This window comes from Sprattus sprattus (assembly GCF_963457725.1).
Source record: "Sprattus sprattus genome assembly, chromosome: 20".
NCBI classification, from domain to species: Eukaryota; Metazoa; Chordata; class Actinopteri; order Clupeiformes; family Clupeidae; genus Sprattus; species Sprattus sprattus.
Window position 1 is genome coordinate 9,316,426 of NC_137918.1, and position 22,243 is coordinate 9,338,668.

General features: G+C 42.1%; 1 protein-coding gene across 2 annotated transcripts; it reads left to right on the top strand.

Moving 5' to 3' along the window:
• Nucleotides 1–151: 151 nt before the first annotated feature.
• pip4p2 (phosphatidylinositol-4,5-bisphosphate 4-phosphatase 2) lies at nucleotides 152–17,248 on the top strand. Of its 2 annotated transcripts, XM_080859525.1 has the most exons (8): nucleotides 152–368; nucleotides 7,711–7,859; nucleotides 10,505–10,611; nucleotides 11,255–11,378; nucleotides 12,488–12,568; nucleotides 13,375–13,427; nucleotides 15,751–15,841; nucleotides 16,102–17,248. In XM_080859525.1, the coding sequence occupies exons 1-8, from the start codon at nucleotides 263–265 to the stop codon at nucleotides 16,243–16,245; spliced, it is 855 nt and encodes a 284-aa protein (XP_080715651.1). In that variant the 5' UTR covers nucleotides 152–262; the 3' UTR covers nucleotides 16,246–17,248. The 2 variants fall into 2 exon arrangements, with proteins under 2 accessions (XP_080715651.1, XP_080715652.1); XM_080859526.1 differs by lacking the exon at nucleotides 12,488–12,568.
• Nucleotides 17,249–22,243: the final 4,995 nt, after the last annotated feature.

Here is a 22,243-nt window from a genome sequence, read left to right on the forward strand (position 1 = left end):
TACAAAAATATATGCTGGGAAACTACAGTAATGGAGTTGGGTTTGGGGATCCCTCTTGCGCTGCATACCCTTACCATTTCCTCTCCCTTTCTCAACACCACCCTTCCCTTCGCATAGCCTTACGTCGCTGGCTCCACCTCCGCGGAGCTACCCTTGCTGAAGCCAGGAGCACCCACGGCCCCTGTTCTAAAAGAAGTGGACAGAAGAGACCCACAGCTGCCCTAGCTGTTTCTGTCGCTAATCGGGTGCGACCACAAACGCCATGGCTTCCGACGGCATGGATGAACGTTCTCCGTTGTTGTCAGCCCCCAACTCGGGGAATGTCACACCCACGGCACCACCGTACCTGCAGGACAGCAGTCCAAGAGGTAAAATTGGCATTTCGGATGAGACGCACGACGTGCTGAATCATAGGCTCTGCAGGCGCCGTATCTTATAGTGCATGTTTTGATTATTGCGTGAATCGAAGCCATCACGGCCACCTAAGTGAAATATAATAAAGACAGACAAATTGAATTACAACACAGAGATCCAAACCAAATTTCAGAAATAGGGCCTTTAGTGGTGGACTGTTTGCAAGCAATGTAAGGGATATGTATTACATACTGGAGGTTTCTGGGAAATGTTGTGGCTGAGAATCGTGCTAGGAAAAATAGGCTACCGGATCAGTGGTATCTGACGCCGGGAGAAGAAATTGTTTGTGTTGCAATGAAAATGACCCGCCGAGCCGTAACGATTCTATTCTGTTGTTTTGCTACTCAGTCCGTGAGAAGCCTATGTCTACCGGCAAAATATTTAGTTTTTTTTTTAGAAAACCCTGCTGGATTATGTTATGAATGAGTTTAATATTAAACATGCATCATTGTCTGAAGAATGCGAAATGATAGGCCTAGTCTGGGACACCAATCAGTTTAGCCCTTCAAGGAGCCAGTCTCGGCTTTTTGGTTTGTGCAGTCAAGCATCACACATCACCCAGTCCTCCAATGTGACAGATGCCGGTTATGAGATCCTACAGGACATTCCGTCATATTATAGTCCATGTAAGCTATGAGTGTCTTTTTTCCTATGACTTAAAATTTGATTTTACAGTAATTTGGTTGAAGTTGTTGCTTTCAAAGTGGACCATAACTGACCTAATTTATGGTGTGGTTATAACTCAATGGATTATTAATGAAGGGTCCATTTGATGGTATGCCTCCAAGTATTGTTCCCTCCAGGTACAATCAGTGAAGCACTTTTGAGTTTAAAGATATTAGGCTACAATGTCGTGTTCAGGCTTTTACTCAACTTTGTATCATCAAATTAAAGTCACATATGCCAGATAAACATTGATATTATGAGCCAAACCATCCGGTGGATGATTTTTAGGTTCATCTCTTCAGAGATTAAACACAGAATATACAGATCCAGAATGCTTCCACGGCATCATAACCGTATTGCCAGTACTGTAAGAGGTGCCACAGTAATAAGATAGCCGTTGGTGTTAAACTGGCCCTAGTGTACAGCGTAGCCATGTCTGTGTGGTTTATTAGAGCATTTACTGGCTAATGAACTATTTCCAGTTTGTAATCCACCAATCAAAGGACAAGATGCAGAAGACATTTTACATTCTTCAGGCTTTGATCATGTCTGACGCCATTACAAAGAATGAATGGACAGTCAAGTAAATGCCTGGGAGAGAACAGCAGTCCTAGACTTGCATTTATAGTAAGTAAGCAAGGAAGTGACATTGTGATGAAGGTCTATAGCACTAGGATGTATTTTGAACCAATGTTTGTTGGTAGTGCTCATGCTATGTATTGGAATACCAAGCTGATCATTGATCTAGGTGAAAGCAAGTGCCACTGAAATTCTTCACCTTTTTGGTCAATATTAATGAATTTAGGTTCAATACCAGTTGTTGACAAATAAGTAACCATGTTGTGGCAAACACGTTTCCTGTTCTTTCATCGGGAAATGCTCTTGCCCATAAGGCTGATCCTAAGGCACTAAAATGCCACAGATACACTGAAAAATGTCACCTTTGACCGCCAGCAGATCTAATCTGGCCCACTATTTGAATTCCAATTTGACCATATTTGACCATTTGATCAACAGCAAAGATTAAAACTTTGCACTGGAAGGCCCCCTTAGAGCAAGCATTCCTCATCTGCAGACAAAATGGTCATTTAATTGGCCTACAGTAGTGAGAGGGAAACCTATCATTGTGTGTCTTTGTGACCTAGTTTTCCCGAACCCTGGATTGTGACTGATTCAAGCTTCTTTCAATTTATTTGACTGAAAATATTCGTCATACTGTGTATGAAAAGGATTATCTTAAGCTACCGACAAACACCAATGGTCACTAGTCTATTTGGTGCAGGACACAATGGAGACCCAACAGCGATGTTGGTTGTGGTTGCATGCACGTGGCAAAGCTCTGTGATTCAGAGAATGTTTGAACTTTTGTGACTTTTACACTCAATCACGGCTTGGCAAATATTAGGTGTAGCTCACAGTCTGCAGGCTGAATGTCATCCATTACATTACTGGAGACTAGTACAGCAGAGAGTGTCAGCTAGACCTCTGGGAGACTTCATAACTTTTGTGTGATTTTTGTATCTTCTAATTATGAAGAGAAGACAATTTTAAGAAAAGAGAACGGGCTTCCAACTACTTACCTTTGCTTCTGTAGTGGCATGTTCGTGGCATATATGTTCTACTAAACAGTGCCCTGTGTGAAAATGTAAACTGCAAAAACAAATAACTGTAAAAAATTGGTCATTGGGGTAAAGCATAAAGTTAACAAATGCAAATGATGGAAGCATGACTTCCTTTAGGTCTTAGGAGTCCAAAGTTTAAGCAGCAGGCATAAGCTGATAATACACAAAGTACACTTCTTTCCTAATGCCAATAGGTCACATTACACACACAGTCCATATTAGTATGTATGCTCTTAGAAAAAAAATGTTGCCTTTTTGTACATTTTCTTAGGAGAGTCCTTCAAATCTTTAAAAGAATTGAAATGTTCCATATAAAACCCCGAAATCTCTTAAACATCTCAGTTAGAATAAGAAATCTCATATGAATGGTACTATGTTTTCTGATCCCGCTCCCATAGCATTGTGGGAAGGCACTGGACTGGTTGCTGGGGGAGGTAGGGAGGTAGGGAGGGAGGGAGGGAGGGAGGGAGGGAGGGGGCACCAGGAGCAGCTGGTTCATGCTCTCCCAAGCTCACTGGTGGATAAGAGACCTCTCAGCTTACATGCATCTTTGGGGTGGTGTGGAGAGAAACCAAACACTGTCTTGCCTCTAGGCCAGGGTAGGACACATACAGACACTGTATTGGCAAAGTAGCGATCGAGGCCCGGATAAATAATGGTCATAGTAAACCATACGATGCTGTGATCCTTGTTGTACATCTGGCAGTTGTCATTCTAAATAAGGATGCAGTTTTCTGTATAACCCCATATAGAATTTCTGTGACTGCATTGTGACCAGTGTTTGCTCTCTGCAGTGTCTTAGGGTTTGGTGGATTTGAAAACATCCGGGACCAAAACCTCTGCATCATCAAAGTATTAACCTTTTAGGATAATCTCTGTAAGCACCCCATCCATACATCAGGCTCGACAGACTTTGATCAACCGACATGAACTCTATTATATTATATATTACATTATATTTGCAAATTAAATATTTAAGGAAAACATGAGGCATTAGGTCTTTCCAGTGATGCACCTTTACCTGCTTGTCTCTGACAGGCTTGCCACATGCTCCAGTCAGAGGAAATGTCAACTTAAAACTCTCTTATTCTTGTTTTTAGTCTGTGTTTCATGTTTTTAGTCTGTGTTTCATGTTTTTAGTCTGTGTTTAATTTTTTGAGTCTGTGTTCCATGTTTTTAGTCTGTGTTTCATGTTTTTAGTCTGTGTTTCATAAACTAAGTCAAAGTTGTGCTTTGGTCCTGGTTGTAAAGAGGTGCTTTTCCACTGCAGAAGCCGTTCCTGTAGTGTAGGACCTCTTACAGGGGAGTTTTCGGAGGCAGTTCTGAGTTTTCTGATGGATACTTCTGTGCAGCCCTGAAACTACTTTGTGGCGCTTGCAGTTTTGATTGATGTTAATTGGTTAAACGCAACTTGAGTGGAAGACAACAAGAAGCGCCATTTTTAAAACCAATCAGTGTGAATATAGCTCCATAAATTATAACTTACATACAAATGAATACGTCACTGAATGAACCCAAACAAATCATCAGCTGAAATGCAGGCTTTCATTAACCATAGTGGTTCTGGTATAGTCATTTATTAAGTCATCTCAGCTGCCATTAATCCTTTTAATCAAAGGTTGGCAAACTTTATAGCAAACCTCAAATGTCAGTCGGACCTTTTGGTAATCCTGATGTTATCTAGAAAATCTGCGGTGTAACGGTCTAATGTTGGTTCCACCACTGGAGAAATATATCATTTTTTTTTGTCGTGTTTGGAATTGACATCGCGATCGAATAGCGAAATGTTAGGCTACATCATTTCTAGGTCCTTAGTCCCTGAACCGCAATGGACAGAAACAGTCTGAAAGGACCGATTAAGGGGCGTCCTGTAAACCTTCACACCACCTGATAACTGCCCTGAGTTCCTGCTGTGGAAAAGCATCTAATGTTGCACAGGTGGGGCTATATTACTATTTTGCTGTGTGCTTGCATAGTTTTACGCAGACAGACACAGACAGACAGACAGACAGACAGACAGACAGACAGACAGACAGACAGACAGACAGACAGACAGACAGACAGACAGACAGACAGACAGACAGACAGACAGACAGACAGACAGACAGACAGACAGACAGACAGACAGACAGACAGACAGACAGACAGACAGACAGACAGACAGACAGACAGACAGACAGACAGACAGACAGACACACACACACACACACACACACACACACACACACACACACACACACACACACACACACACACACACACACACACACACACACACACACACACACACACACACACACACACACACACACACACACACACACACACACACACACACACTAGTAAAATACAGTGGATGCACTGTATCGTCTGCTCTGTTTACTTGTTTAGATTGGGCCTTCTCTCTTTTCTTCCCTCTGTTTGCCCAGTTGTATTGGGCCATGGGTCCAGCCTTTGTTTCTTTATTTTCTGTTCTATGTTGTTTCCAGTTGGTGGTAACTTTATTTCTCTCTCAATTCCCCACTGCTAAATTATATAACAAAACAAGAAATAATCTGACAGAAATACCATTTGAAGAAAATTCTTTTTTTATAGCAAAAGTCCGTCCTGATGAAGCCCTTTTTCCGTCATGGCATATCTGCACAGGTTCACAATAAATATTTAATTAATGTTATTGTTGTAACCAAATAAAAGCCTTAAAGTAATCAGTTTAAAGTATCATGGCTCTGTAAAATACTCCTTGTACTTTTGGGTATAGTTCTGATCAACGTCATCAATTTATTTACCATTTTTTCTTGTAAAAAGATATGAATTTTTATTTGGGGACTAAACAAAAGTCACTATGAAAACATCATTTTGCTCCATCTTAACTTTAACTTTTTAGCATCAGTGTCCCTCTGCCCTTTCCCCTTCTGTACTCTTGAATGCTCTTTGATACTGAGGTGCTTAAGTCTAGAACAGTAGTGTTGGCTTTAGCAAGTTTGTGGATTCAGTATTTCTGAACATAGCATAACATGAACTCTAAAGTCAGAGGGGTCTAACAGAGCAAGTTTTTCTGGCTATGACACTAAAGAAAAACGCAATAGAACAGTTTAGAATCCAGGGACCATAAGTATCAGGGTGGTGTGTATGAGATGAGGAATGTCACGACAATAGTTGCGTTTAACTGTTTCGATAATCTCGGAATTAGTGATCTTGTACTCAGTAGCTCCTGGTGAGGTTGAGGATGGTATCAGAAACATAGTTTCTGTATAGCATCTGAGCACTGCCTACACCTTCAATACAAATATCCCCTGATGAGGACTTTATGAACTCATGAAATGTTGTCCAAAAGACAAGGTAATTCATGCTCTCATTTCTTTTCTCAACCTCTGTTGTCACATGGGCGGAAAGAGTGAGGGATTACTCATGGGTCACATGAAGAAAAGAAAACAGCTCCGTGCTTCAAAGGGATCATGGGGCTGCAGAGTTGGTAGTCTGCTGAGCTGTAGGATCATGCACACACGCCCACACACACACACACACACACTCACACACACACTCGGATGGAGTTGATCAGGTTGAGTTTGACAATTGATCAGTGTGTCTATAGTCTACTCTGTGTTTCAGTATGTGTGTCAGTGTCAGGCAGGGGCCTCTGTCCAGGCAGCCCTGGTGTTGGATTATGTTATGGAGCAGATATACTCAGTGGTGTAGTGGTCCCTGGAGAAGTGGGTATACTCTTAATTTTTCTAAGCAGCCTATACAGCACAGGATAAACACCCTGTTTCGAGAAGTGGGTATACGCAATGCTGACTGAAAAATAAGTGGGTATACTCCGTATACCTGCGTATACCCAGGACTACACCACTGGATGTACTCCCATGGACAAGACTTGGTGCAATGTGTACATGCGTATGGGTGTCTCCAAAGTATGCTAGCCTCGCTGTTGCAGACATGTCTCAGCGCACTGGCTCAATCACTCAATCACAGTGTTTGAAATGATATCTCTACGTCGTATGAATCTACATCATATTTATGTTTATAGGTCGATAGTTTTCTCTGCCCCCTTCATAACTTTTAACTTTTTACTCCTGTTTCGAAATAGCAGTTGCTACCTACCTTAAAATACCATTGCGGGTAATCTAATCAGCCAATGCCCACGGGCGATGACAGGTGTGGCGTTATGGAACAAACTGAGAAAACATCTAACACTATCGATGACAGAAACCATTTCAATTGAAACTGGCTAGCCTGATATCACTATGCCATCAAGTCATCATTCCTATGACTGGTGGCTGGCAAATATGCAAAATGGATGAGCTGGAGGCACAGGCCTCTACAGGCATCTGTATTATCCATCGATGCGGGAGAGGGAGCATATAGGGAATCCCAGGTAGCACAGAACAGGCTGTGGTCCCATGTAATGCTTTTTTTACGATGAAAATCGCTGGGAAAGGAAAAACACTGTTCCATAAGTTGTGGGCATCTTTTGTTACCATAACAACTTCAATGTCAATGCCAAAGTGTAAAAGGTTATTCTGCTTTGTTGACATCACAGTTTGTGCATGCGAAACGACCTATGTGTCAGGCATACCGGTGCCTTCACAGTTAAAAAGAACTGGGAGTGTGTGTTGATGAATGCCAGATGACATCAAAGGGCCTTGGCCTTCAGGAAGGTCTGAGGTTTTATCCTTGTCAGATGTGACCCCTTGTCAGAACAACCTCCTCATCAGGCTTTATGATGGAATGAATCATAGAGTGACCTATTTAGGGGTGACAGTGGTGCAGTAGGTAGAGAAGTCGTTTAGCAATCAGAAGGTTGCTAATTCGATTCCCTGTTGAAGCATCCTTGAGCAAGACATTGAATCCTTAATTGCTCCTGCTGTGCAGTGTGCCATCAGTGTAAATGTGTATACATGTGTAAGTCGCTTTGGAGAAAAGTGTCTGCTAAATGACTAAATGTAAATGTATTTATGTATGTGTATATATATATATATAAATATAACGTGTGTATGTGTCTTTGCAGCTGAGCTACCTCCTCCATACACCGCCATTGCGAGTCCTGACGCAAGCGGAGTGCCGGTCATTAACTGCCGCGTCTGTCAATCACTCATTAACCTGGACGGCAAGCTCCATCAGCATGTGGTCAAGTGTACCGTCTGCAACGAGGCCACGGTGAGACACATGCACACATTCTATTCATTCATTTATTCAAATACACACACACACACACACACACACACACACACACTCTCCTCTCTCTCTCTCTCTCTCTGACTTACCCATACACACTCACCTATGAATACACTATCACAAGTAATTCTATCTCGCACTCCTTTTTCTTATGCATTGTAGACGTGTAGAATGAGAGTAGGTAGTGCTGATGGTCTTCTCCTTTTCTCTCATTAGAAAAAGAACAACCACACAATATCCTACTACCTGCCAACACGCGACACACAGTTTAATTAATAAGCAGTCTTCATATCACCCATCCATCTAGGGGATATGTAAATGTGGGAATGTTGTACAGTTGAGGTATCCTTGTTGTAGTATGGCTGGTAAGAGGAACCAAGTAGCGGTAGCCACAAGAAGACACCTGGGTGTTCTTTATCTGTTTGGTGTTTAGTCCTTTAATTTCTCATGTGACAGTGTCTTAAGGCAAGATGTCCGGCTCTCTCTGCAGATTTTTCTGTGTGTCTCTGAAATATTTACAGTACCTTCCAGTGACTTACAGTAAGTCTTCTTTGGCCAGGTGCATATCTAGGCCCTTTTACTAGAAAGCTCAGAAATGGGCCTAGCTGCTCATCAGCATTGAAGCTGGTAGTCAGACTGATCTTGTGTTGCCCAATGGTCAAATCTCAGCTGAGAAGGATCAGAGTATGCAGTCATTCCGTGAAGGACTGACCTCAATAAGGGGTATTAGCAGTTGTGTGGTTCTGCTCTGTCCAGATCCAAACGGGCAAGGATTCTGGATTTTTAAGTCTCCATTTTCATGACTTGGCACAACATCTAATTCGCAGTCTGGCAAAGTCCTGGTTGTGTGCATTGTGCCCCCTGAGAGTGCATTCCGGCCCAGTACCGGTATTAGCCGTAGCCATGCTAAGGCGGTACATTCAGGCTGAAGTGGTGTGTAACACCCACCAACGTAATAACTTCCCACCAACGTAATAACCCTGCCAACGTAATAAAAAAGTGTGCATTTTAGACGTAATAGCCCGGCCAACGTAATCATTTCCTGCCAACGTAATAATTCTTGCCTCCTGCCAACGTAATACACAGCTTCCTGCCAACGTAATAAGTATTACATTGGCAGGAAATTATTACGTTGGTGGGAAGTGTAACACCCACCAATGTAATAACTTCCCACCAACGTAATAACCCTGCCAACATAATAAAAACATGTGCATTTCAGATGTAATAGCTTGACCAAGCTTGAGAAGTCTTACATTTTGTTACATTTTGTCCCACCAATGTAATACATTTGATAATTTGCTTAATAGATTCCACTGGGCAGTAAGCTCTTATTTGTATTGAAGACTTTGTTCCCAATGACATTCTCATCTCTTGTCTGACACATTTAATTATACAGTTTTGAACAATAATACAAAGAAATAGTGATGGCAACAAAGTTAACTTAGATGGCAACAAAGTCTACATGCAAATGCAACCCTAATTCAGGGCCCTGTTTCTCGACAGGTTAGTTGCTAACTAAGTTAGCAACTTACTTGGCTGCAATGCAATGTCCCATTGGCAACTTACTAAGTTGCTACTTAGTTAGCAACTAACCTGTCGAGAAACAGGGCCCAGTTAATGAATAAAAGTATTTTGATTCGTTTGTGCGTCGTTTGTGCACGATTGTGCAGGCAAAATGAGCGTTTGTGCACAAACCGTCTTTAAGATATTTAACTTTTAGGACTTAACATAAATAAAATGACAAAACCAAACAAAGTGACATACAAATGGTTTGTGCACAAACGTTAATTTTACCCACACACACATGCACAAACAATTCCAAGCATTTTTGAGTCATTTGGATGTTGACGGGGTGCTGCGTCACCTACTTCCAAAAAATTAAAAGTTAAATTATATAAAAACGGTTTGTGCACAAACGTTAATTTTGCCTGCACAATCGTGCACAAACGAAGCACAAACGATTCAAACCATTTTCGAGTCATTTGGATGTTGAGGGGGTGCTGAGTAGCCTATGGTCAATTAAGGTCACAAAGTTAAATAGGCTATCTTAAAGGCGGTTTGTGCACAAACGCTCATTTTGCCTGCACAATCGAAGGCCTATCAGAAAACAGTGGAAAAGAGGCATATATCTGTATGGTTAAATGTGTCAGATAAGAGATGAGAATCCTGACATGTCTTTGCCCCTTCAATACAAATAAAAACTTACTACCCAGTGGAATCTATTGATGATCAAATGTATTACATTGGTGGGACAAAATGTAACAAAATATAAGACTTCTCAAGCTTGGCCGGACCATAACATCTGAAATGCACACTTTTTTTTATAACGTTGGCAGGATTTTTACGTTGGTGGGAAGTTATTACGTTGGTGGGTGTTACACTTCCCACCAACGTAATAATTTCCTGCCAACGTAATAAGTATTACGCTGGCAGGAAGCTGTGTATTACGTTGGCAGGAGGCAAGAATTATTACGTTGGCAGGAAATTATTACGTTGGCCGGGCTATTACGTCTGAAATGCACACTTTTTTATTACGTTGGCAGGGTTATTACGTTGGTGGGAAGTTATTACGTTGGTGGGTGTTACAGTGGTGTGATCCCCAGTAATACTCTTTCCTCTCACCACAGCCCATCAAAAATCCTCCAACTGGAAAGAAGTACGTGAGATGTCCCTGCAACTGCCTGCTTATCTGTAAAGACACTTCAAGAAGAATAGGATGCCCCCGGCCCAACTGGTAAATGTGACGTGATATTTTTTGTCAGATGTGTGTCTTTGTGTGTGTGTCTTCAGTGGGTATATGTGTGCAGTCTATCACTAGTATGGCATACCACGAGAGAACATGAGTCCATGCATGGCTGGGCAGACCTCTTCTCCCACCTGGAAAGGGGTTGAAGTGACAGGCATAATATGAAAACAAACATGGGGTTCCTAGGCATGGCAAAGACTGAGCCTCAAGAATGTGGCACGGAGGCGAGATGTGTGAGATAGTCAGCCCCAGTAAAAGACACAGCTAGTGAAAAGGTATCCATGAGGTCCTGCCCATTCTGTTTACTTTCATCTTCTACAAAGTCTTAACTCTATGGGAGAGTTAAGTGTGTGTGTGTGTGTGTGTGTGTGTGTGTGTGTCTGTGTGTGTGTCCGTGTGTGTGTGTGTGTGTGTGTGTGTGTGTGTGTGTGTCTGTGTCTGTGTCTGTGTCTGTGTGTTTATGTGAAAGAGATCATCACTAGGCTACAGTTGTTGGGAAGGGTAGAGTGGGATCTTTAAACATACATGATCTCACTTGAAGACACAAAGTGACGACAAGAATCATCCAAATGTCAGATAACGTTTACAACTTCCTTTAACATCATCGAGTGTTTGCCTCTCCTTCCCTCAGTAGACGGATCATCAACCTGAGTCCAGTGATGGTGATCCCTGAGGAGCAGCCGGCACAGCCAGCCTTACCGGTGCAGCCCGAGGGCATGCGCGTGGTGTGCGGGCACTGCGGCAACACGTTTCTGGTAGGCATCTTCAGCTGGACAGACACACTCAACTTGTGTTAGCATATGTAACACCATTTAAAGATGTGGATTGCTTAACCTTATCATATCCTGTGTGAGCTCCTCTGAGGCCAGGGTTGTGTTGTGTTTTGATGTGTTGTGTTGTGTTGTGTTGTGTTGTGTTGTGTTGTGTTGTGTTGTGTTGTGTTGGTGTGTTGTGATGTGTTTCTTGTGTTGTGTTGTGTTGTGTTGTGTTGTGATGTGTTGTGTTGTGTTGTGTTGTGTTGTGTTTTTGTTGTGTTATGTTGTGCAGCAGATTGTGATGTGTGAATGTAAGTGGCTCTCTGTCTGGATATGTCCTTGGTCTTTTGGTCTAGCTGTTACGTGTTCGGAGTGTTACTGTTTATCAACTCTTAACCTGTTATGTGTTCTGAGTGTTATTGTTTGTATACTTTTAAACTGTTATATGTTCGGAGTGATATTCTTCTTCGAATCTTAACCTGTGTATGTGTCTGGATATGTCCTTGGTCTTATGGTCTAGCTGTTATATGTTCTGAGTGTAACAGTTCATCTACTCTTAAACTGTTGTGTTCTGAGTGTTATTGTTTATATACAGTACTTTTAATCTGTTATATGTTCTGAGTGATATTCTTCATCTAGTTTTAACCTCTGTATGTGTCTGGATATGTCCTTGGTCTTTTGGTCTAGCTGTTTTGAGTGTAATTCTTCATGTACTCTTAACCTGTGTGGTTGTTCATGTTACAGTGTGAAAGTATCAGTTGACCTGTTTGGTGAGGACCGTAGCCATGTCATGTTCTATATTTATCCCTATAGAACCATAAGTTAAATCCTTCTACATATATGATTTCATCAACCTCCTGGTATGCTTTTGAAGAAGTGTGTGTGTGTATGTGTGTGTGTGTGTGTGTGTGTGTGTGTGTGTATGTGGGAGCACTTGTGTGTGTGTGCTTGAGGGGTGGGGGGTTGGGTGTTGGTTGCCCACTGGTATAATTTAGTTTGCCTAATTGATAGCTAAGCATAGAGAACAATAGCTGATGGTTTATGTTGGAGGCAAGCAGTAGCCATGTCACATGTTCTGAATGGGTTCCTGTTGTGCCTCTGGCCTCTAGGAAAGTGACGACACCCCTGTATCCGAGCATGCATCTGAACTCCCTGCCGAGGGCACCCCCTCTCCCTCCAAGAGCTCTCGGGTTGAGTGTTCCCCACAGTCGGCCTTTTGACTGGATCGAAACAGTGTTTCCGTTTTTTATCTAGTAATAGTCTGAAATCACAGAAACCAGATTGAAGTTTGTGTAACCCTCAAATCAGTGATTTGTGTGCTGCCTTCCAAAGGCCAGGTGCAGTGACCACTCACTGAATGATGTGTAGATGTGTGCCTGTTGTTTGTCTGCAATCATATGAGACGTGAATAGAAATCTAGGCCTGCAGTAAGAGTTCCAAATCTAACCACTCACACAGACTCTGCCTTTTGCCTTTGTACCGTGTCAATGTCACTAATAACCTCATGCATTGTGGGCTGGAGAGACAGAAACATGTCGTATCTAAGCTTCATCCTTGTCAGCTCAAAATTATTTCAAAACCCAATTCCATGCACTTGCTTGAAAAGGATGTCGGTCTTCTTGTGTGATCCTTCTTTGAAATACTTATTTGTCATTCTAACCCAATACATTGTGCCTTTGGCTGTTTGCCCTCCAATGTGTATGTGAAAGAGAGTGCAGCTGAGAGACCGAGTGAGAGTGAGAGAGAGAATGTAACATTGTTTGCAGAACTGTGTGTGTGGACGGAGGTGTGTGTGTATTGTGTTTTATGTATAAAGTGTGTGTGTGTGTGTGTGTGTGTGTATTGTGTTTTATGTATATTGTGTGTGTGTGCACGGAGGTGTGTGTGTATTGTGTTTTATGTATATTGTGTGTGTGTGTGTGTGTGTGTGTGTGTGTGTATTGTGTTGTATGCATGCTGTACAGTAACTCCATCTCTCTTCTTTCTTTCTCAACAGTGGATGGAGCTGCGCTTCAACACTTTGGCCAAGTGCCCACACTGCAAAAAAATGTGAGTGCCTGCCTCCCTGCCTGCCAGGGGCAGATCAGTGTGACCCCTAAAGCCTCCCTGCCCCCGAGGGGCAGATCAGTGTGACCCCTAAAGCCACTATGCTTGATATTGGGATCGGTCCAGGTCTTCCGTTCAGCAGTAGCAGTTTAGCCTGTCCTCTCTCTCTCTTTCACAAGTCTACACCAAGGGGGTCAGGCTTTAGGTTGTTAGCTTCAACCCGTTAGCATGGGTTATTTCAGGGCTGAAGTTTGGTTTCAATCTCGTGAAGACCAGCCTTGCGTCAGTGTTGAGCTCCCGGGGGATAAGTTTTGTGTGAGAACGTTGCTCACGTAAAGTCACATGCGCGTCATGCAGCTTTGTGGTGACGGGAGAGGAAGCAGTTACCATGTAAGAGAGAGAGTGATGGTGAAATGGACCATGCTGCACACTCACTCACACAAATGACTGAACACAACCACCCCAAGGAAAGTGCATGAATGGAAGGACAGAGAAACAGACTGAAGAGAAATGAGAGACATAGGATGGATGAAGTGAGAAAGAAGGAAAGAATGAGAGAGGCAGAGAGAGAGAGAGAGCACCTGAAAGGAGAGATTAGGGACTAGTAAACTATCTGATTGGGATTTCGTTGTGATTCTACAAGAATGTTTCCCCAATCCAGTCACATGAGGGGCATGTGAGAGGGTTTCAAGGAGTTGGGAGTGAGAGAGGGGGGGGGAGAGAAAGTGTGTGTGTGTGTGTGTGTGTGTGTGTGTGTGCGTGCTTGTGTGCGTGCTTGTGTGCATGAGTGTCTTTTGATGAAAACTGCTATTTGGTGGATATTTTGCATATATATTTCAATATATTTAATATCCAAATATCCGTTGAGAAACCTCCTGTGGTCAGGTGATTTGAACAGCTTAGGAGGAGTAGAGACTATCATGTGACTTCCAGTTCAGTGTGCATTTGAGAGAGCCAATTCAGACTGCGGTCTCATTAGGGAACATTATGGAATTTGAATTGCATCCCAGTGGGTCTAGCCAATCAGGAATGGGGATTCAGACCAGTTCATCTTGCCAGGAAAGCTGGCTGGTGGAAGGCTCTGAGCACTGTCAGCATTGCCTCACAGCGTCACATGATCAACAGGAAGAATAAGTCAGCATTGGGTTGGCATGCGCACAACCTGACTCTCGTGACGATAGTAGGCTCAAGTAGGCATGACACAGCACAACCTGACTGTCATGATGATAGTAAGCATGACATAGCAATACTGCATTGTCATGCTGTCAGTGGTCCCTATGGCTACACCTCATGACTAGAAATGAATGACAATCACTCAATTAGAGAAAGGTGCACTCTCCTTAATTCAGACCCGAGCCCAAATGTATTTTTTAAGAAGTTGGTTCTGGTCTTGTTCTTAATTTTAGCAGTATAATACAATATATGCATTAGCCAATAAGAAAAAAACAAATGTTAAATTTTGGATTTAAGGAAACCACAGTGAATTTTTGTTATGATTTCCCAGCATAATAGTTTTGAATATAATATTATATAATATATGGCTATTGCTATTGATCAATCACTTACACACACACACACACACACACACACACACAACTGACACACAACAGACAGACAGACAGACAGACAGACACACACAGACACACACACACACACACACACACACACACACACACACACACACACACACACACACACACACACACACACACACACACACACCAAGCAAGCATAATCATCTGTTTCATTGTTTACCATTTCCCCCTCAACTCTGCATACTGGTTATTAGCATACAGGCCCAAACTACTGAGCTAAAATTAGCAAGGAATCGAAGGTTCAAATATTATAGTACCCTAGTAGTACTATCTGGCGTTTTACTTCAGATAAGGGTTACCATTACATTACCATACCACCGTTCTAAAGTCTTTGCGAAACAGTGTTCAGGCTGATGATGGTAGTTGGTAAGTTTATAGATCATTGGAATTCAAATCAATTCAATTGTGGGTCATTTCTCTCATGTTGTGTGTGCATCTATTGTAGTACAGCTTGACTATTTAACATAGTGTGCTGAATACAGTGGGGAAAATAAGTATTTGAACCCCTGCCGATTTCGCAAGTTTGGCCAATTGCAAAGAAATTTGTGAACTAGAATTGTAATGGTAGGTGTATTTTAACAGTGAGAAACAGAATATGAAAAAAAAAAATCCAGAAAACTGCATTTTATAACATTTATGACTTTATTTGCATCCCCACTGTATGTGTGAGTGATTGATTGTGAAGTGTGTTGGGGATTGACCCGTTGTGTTGTGTTGTGTCCCGTGGGCAGATCCTCTGTGGGCAGTGCCCTTCCTCGGAGGCGCTGCTGTGCCTACATTACAGTGGGCATGATGTGTGTCTTTATTGGTGTTGGATTGACGGTAAGGACCCCGCCACTAACCTCTACATTTGACCCGGTTCGGCCTGTCCATTACCCCTCACCTGAGACCTCTAGAGGTTCATGTAGGAATCTAACTAAGATAAAGATGGCCACATAGGTTTATATTCACCTATGGATTTTCATTGTAAATGTCCTCTATTCTATATTCCGTTTGTGGCTTCATGAATTGTGTAGATGCTGTTGGGAGTTCTACTTCTCCCTCTTCTGGTTTATCTAATCGCTCTCTCTACACCTTTTCAGGTGGGCACTCAAGACTTCGCCAGTCGCTACCATGCTACCTATGTGTCTTGGGCCTTCGCTTACCTTTTGGGTCTGATCTGCCTCATTCGAGCCTGCTACTGGGGCGCCATCAAAGTCAGCTACCCAGAGAACACCTTTGCATAGACTGGGAGCCGCCACAAAAACAAAGACCCCACTGTTTAAGTTGACGTTCTGGTCAGTGGTCAGGCATTCGCGGGTTCAAAGTCACATTGTCAATCCACGTTACAAGGAGCCACGATCCAGTCCAGGATTTCTACTGTAGAGGAATATGAAATTTGTCTGAAGTAAATTGTCCTGAATGTTAATTATAATAATAAAACTTGTTGATTTGATTCTAGTGTTGGAAAAAAAACAATGATGCATTGATTACATATAGAAATGTCTGAATCGCCTATAATATCATGAATCAGGAGAGGCAGCATCAGCGCCTGCTGGTTTTTGCCCACCTGGAACAGTATGACCCCTACCCAACGGACTTGTACACATTCTAAGAACTCCGTTTTTGTTACCCAGCAGACCAAAAGAGGTTTTATTATCTTTTATTATCAAATTGCCCATTGCACTACAATTTTATGCAATTTTTTTGTTCAGTTGCTGCTAGATGATACAGCTGTCAAAAGCTGAAAAGTCCTCATGTATTGTGATCGATAACCCATGCTTGCTACCATGGTACTGTTGAAGATACGAGTATTTTAAATGTCCAGAAGGTATTTAAAATTTCATTAAATAGCTGACTGTCATAAATGTTTTTGTGCCAATCTCGCCAACAAAATGTCTGTTTTGAACAAATCCTTGAAGGGAGACTGTTCTTTTTAAAAAGAGACATCCTTTGCCATAGGCTTACTTTTTCAATTCACTGTGAGCTGTGTTATTTGTTTTCCTGAACTTCAGAACACCGCGTTTTCTCATCATACACCCCATGTTCCTATCTGCCTTCATTACTGACAGTATTAAGATTCTGCTGCATAGAAATATCATAATTGCATGATTATTATAATTTTTTTATTTTTTGTATTACACATGTATAAACACAAGTGTTATTTTGATTGTTTTCTTTCAGGCACTGAAATGGTACCACTGCTGTCATGCTCTCCTACTGTGTGTAGACAATAAAAAACCTCCCTGAGTCTTGCCTGTTTCCTAAATCCAGTTGAAAGCTTGCTAGCTAGACGTACATTAGATCTGCGTTCTGTTGAGATAAACGGGCACAACAATTGTATCTAATCTTGTTCTGAATGTGATGATACTGAAGCTCTTTGTACATAGTTATTTCAGCACATTGAAACCGTAGCTTGAGTTGAAATAATGCTTGGGTCTTTTTGAAAATGATAATTTACCAATAAAATTAGAAAATAACTTGGCTCTGCGTCTACCCTTTTATCTGCTCCAATGACAATGCTATTGATTGATTGATTTATTTAATCGGTATGAGTATATTAATCCTATTATATACAGTTTTTTACAATTGCTAAAACACATTCTTGAAACAGTCACTCATTTTCTCTAAACTCTAAACACAAAACCTCATCTTCAAGCACTATTTACAAAACCTCTGAATCCTCTTGCAAAATGAAACTTTCGCCTCAAAACAGTTTTACCTGTGCTCAAAATCAAACACTGCTGTCAAATCATAAACAAAGTGTTCAAAAAGATATACACTTTCAATCAGTCAGTAAACAATACACCAAAAAATAGAAAACACACTGTTCAAAACATATAGTTCTCAGGGAGAAGTACATTTTTTTTTTTTTTTACCTCAAAACAAATTTCATATTTATCTATCATTGACTTTTGATGAATGAAAACATGTTCTCTCTCATAGTAGTTATACAAATGTATTATAAATGTATTATACAAACTACTTTGCTTTGCTCTAATTTGTGTTGGTTCTTTCTCCTTCTTGTACCCCTATAGTACTGTACCCTGCATCTCACTACTCACAACTCACTCTTGTTCTTCGTTGATATGAACCTGCAACCAGTCAAAATCTATTGAGCAATCAGTACTGTTACTGTACCAAATAGAAAGCACAATGTTCAGGGCCATATAACTTGTTTACGTTTTGTCCTTATACAGCCTACAATACACTGTAGGCCTACTACAATATACACTACCACAGTAAAAGGGACACAAATCAAAGGAGTCAACGTCAACGTCCTCCCCTAATATTGTTTCTTCTATTCATTCTCAGACTTTCTCCTTCCCACCTTCAACAACCTGTTTGCTCCCTAAACTGGCTCATATTGGTTGTGTCACATCATTTGATACAAGTTAAATCAATTTTGAGTGGTTGTGTTCAGTCAATGACATTTGTTCTCTATTTGTATTTGATTGTTGCCACTTGTGTTTACCAGTATGGATGACATGTGAATTAGAGTGCAGAATGTGTTTTAAGACTGATAATGTGTTAAGAGTTTTGCTGAAAAGTCTAAGTGAGACCTGCAAATTGTGTTGTACCATGATAAATAGTTTAAGGTATTGACAACAGACTGCCCAATTAGCTTCATGAGTTCAGGCAACTGAGAACTTTGTTCACCCAGTGGGTTTTAGTGTTTTAGCAATTGTAAAAAACTGTAAGAGTTTCTTAGTGTTGTGTGTTCTCATTATGCTGTGTTTCCATCACATACGGTAATAGAGACCATCTCAGGTTTCTACATTTGATCCAAGGGTTACATTCACATTCACTCCTTATCCTTTTACAATATTTGTTGTGGTATTTCTTTTCAACAAATGAAAATCTATACAAAATCCTTCTAAATTGATTCAAATGTATGAAATATAGTTATTTATCTATACTCTTAGATTAAGGACATTGAGTTTTGAGACTTCCTCTCAGACTGTCATTTGAAGCAAAGTGTTGGTAAACTGCCATTTCCCAAGGGGGTCCAGGCTCTGTTAAGTGCCTTGAGACAATTATTTTGTTTTGGCGCTATATAAATAAAATTAAATTGAATGTTCAGGCCACTTTAGATTGTCACCCTGGTTGAACTCTTCACTGATGTACATTCAAAGAACTTGTCTCCAAATGTCGTCTTGACTATATTTATTCACCCTGCAATGCTTGGAATTCTTTGATCACTGCTCCCATGACAACCAATGAGCAGATCAGAGGGGCAAGAACACAATCTTTACATACCTAAGATGAAGATCAGTGTAATGACAATAATGATTGCAAAAATAGTACCAGCAAGCATCTCTTATAAATATTGAAAGTGTACTGTATAGTGCAGCTGGTAAGCAGTCTGATAATGTCAATATTTAAAACATCCACAAGGAGGCAGTGTGGACTGGCCTGAAGGACAAACCTTATAGCGAGTCCCTCAGCTGAGAGGGAGGAGAAGTCATATCACGGATGGTGTTACACTTTGCTCTGAAGGACAGTAGATGCACATACACACATTCCAACATCCATGTGAGCATTGTTGGGAAATATAATGATTATAGTACAGTAATTGTTGTAACAACTCAGAGTCAGGCAGAAGAGGGCCTACGTGTGGAACAAAGATGACAAATAGGTGAGGCCTAGATGGTGTGACGGGCATTGTCGTTTTTTTATTATTATTTTATACAGAAAGAATTGTAGAAGAGAGGAGGTTGGCATAAGTGTCTTTTTGTATGACTTCTGTTATGTAGTTTCTAGACCCCGACGGCCATGGTGCACACTCCACTCAGGACACCCAAGAGGCAGATGGCCCAGGTGTGAGTGACCCTGTAAGTGAATATGCGTGGCCAGTGGTGTAGTGGTCCCTGGAGAAGTGGGTATACTCTTATTTTTTTAAGCAGCCCATACAGCACAGGATAAACGCCCTGTTTTAAGAAGTGGGTACACGCAATGCTGACTGAAAAAAAAAAAAGTGGGTATACTCCGTATACCTGCGTATACCCTGGACTACACCACTGGGTGAGGCCCATACACGTACCTGTGGAGAGGCCTCCGTGTGGTGGAGACAGGTAATAACATTGTGAAAGGGGTTTCATCACAATTGGCTTGGAGTGTTGTGTGTTTGAGTCGTTTGAGTCTTGTGTGTCATCATCTCGTCACAATTATCTACCGACAACAAGTGAGCAGAATATTTTGATTGGCATGATGTTGAAAAGTGTCTATTTTCTGATTGGAAAGTGTAATGGTAAAACGTCTGGGATTGTAGTGTATAAAAGAACAGTAGAGAGTACAGTACTGAGAGTTTAGCATGAATGCTCCATGGACCACCTCACGAGTTACAAGTTATTGGGAGGGTAAAGAGTGGAAGACTGGAATAAACTTCAGATCATCACACAGTCTTTTGCCTCTTATTGGAATAGCAGCTTCAAGATTTGGAGGAATGAGTTCGCCGCAACAGCATCCATCTGACTCTTTTCCATCAAATTCTCTCTAAAACACACATACACACCCAGACAGCTGTGCAGGCAATGCAGGCTGATTGAGTTAGTGATGGAATTAACAAAGCTGTACATTCTATTTATTATTCATTGGGATGAAGAACTGCACATGACAATTCAATTCAGTTTCATTTCATTTATATAACACCAATTGCAAATGAAATTGTATCAAGGCACTTTGCAGAGCCCAGAGCCTGGACCCCCTACAGCAGTGGGTCCCAGAGTGTGGGGCGCAGAGTGACAGTAACACAGGGTTGAGGGTGAAAAAATGGAACACAAACCTAAACAACCAACTACAGGTCAACGTTTGTGTAGCCGTGTTCTTACAGCATAGAAACCTATAGCTAACTGATGTAGTGATGAGTTTAGAGCCTATTTTGTCCTCATATTATATGGTCAGGGCTGTTTAGACTATGTGTTAGAAGTGATAGCCAGCCTGATTATGAATACAATTGGCTTGCAATAGCCAGCATTCAAAGTATGGGTTGTAGAACAGCTTAGTGGCAATACAATGTGCTCTATGAAGCAGAAATCTGTCAATGCTGGCAATCATTTATATCTAGCGCACATTATGTACATGAGATGCTGCTCTCCATGGTTCTGAACACAAAGCTCCATGTATATGTTTTGGATGAGTTAGATGAGTTTAAAGTGCTGCATGTGTTTCTCTGGATTTCCCCACTGCTGGCTCATGTTTTTTGTTGTTGAGTTGCGTAGTTTCTGTGTGTGCATTTCATACATCTTAAAGCAGCAATAAGCAGTTCTCCCCTATGACTTGCCTTCGCATTAATGGTAGCGGCACAAGATGGTAGCCCCCACAAATCCCTCCCCGGATTAGTCTATAGATCCGATCAATCATCCAGGAACTTTGCCCTCGCTGTATGGTTAGGAGTGAGGAGGAGATGGAGGTAAACCGCCAAGAAGCACGAGTACCCCACAGTGCTTCAAACAAGATGTCCGACGAGCAGTGAGCTAGTTAGAGGGATACTGAAGTGGAGAGGCTGGACATGTGCTGCACCCTTGCCCAGCACCAGCCCCCCACCACCCCTGTTCCTCAGCACACTACAAGAGGGTGACACAGTGGGAGGACTGTCATCCTCAGCCATCCTTCCCTCCCTTGTTCCTGGACACCTGCAGCATGGGCGGCTGGGACAAGCTCATGGACTCTACATCCACTGTATCCTGGAAGGCGTGCCATGCTGAGCCTTGGTCAACAGTGGGAGGACTGTCATCCCCAGCCATCCTTCCCTCCCTTATTTCTGGACACCTGCAGCTTGGGCGGCTGGGTCAAGCTCATAGACTGTGCATCGACTGTATCCTTGAAGGCGTTCCATGCTGAACGTGCCATGCTGTCAACATGGGTTCCACCATCTACCTTATCTGGCTCAGCACCCTCCCCCCGCACCGCAAAGGCTGGACGGCTCTGAGGACACGTATCACCACAGTGACCACGGAGAGGGCTGAGTTGAACGGGAGAAAGCCATGTGCGTGCCCATCGCCAGTCAGTCAAATGGTCCATTCTGGCTGGTCAGAATCCAGGACGGCTACGTCGTTGAACTGGACTTGCTGGCTAGGTGGGGGGTTGCAGTGGACGTGTCCTGAGCACAGCTCCACCTAGGCGCTGAAACCGTAGCTCTCTATACCACTGGACAGGAAGAGCCATCGACCAGAGGACCTGCCATTACCTCCACACCAGTCCAGAGAGAGCTAATCAAAGCCCAACGACCACCTGTGCTCCACA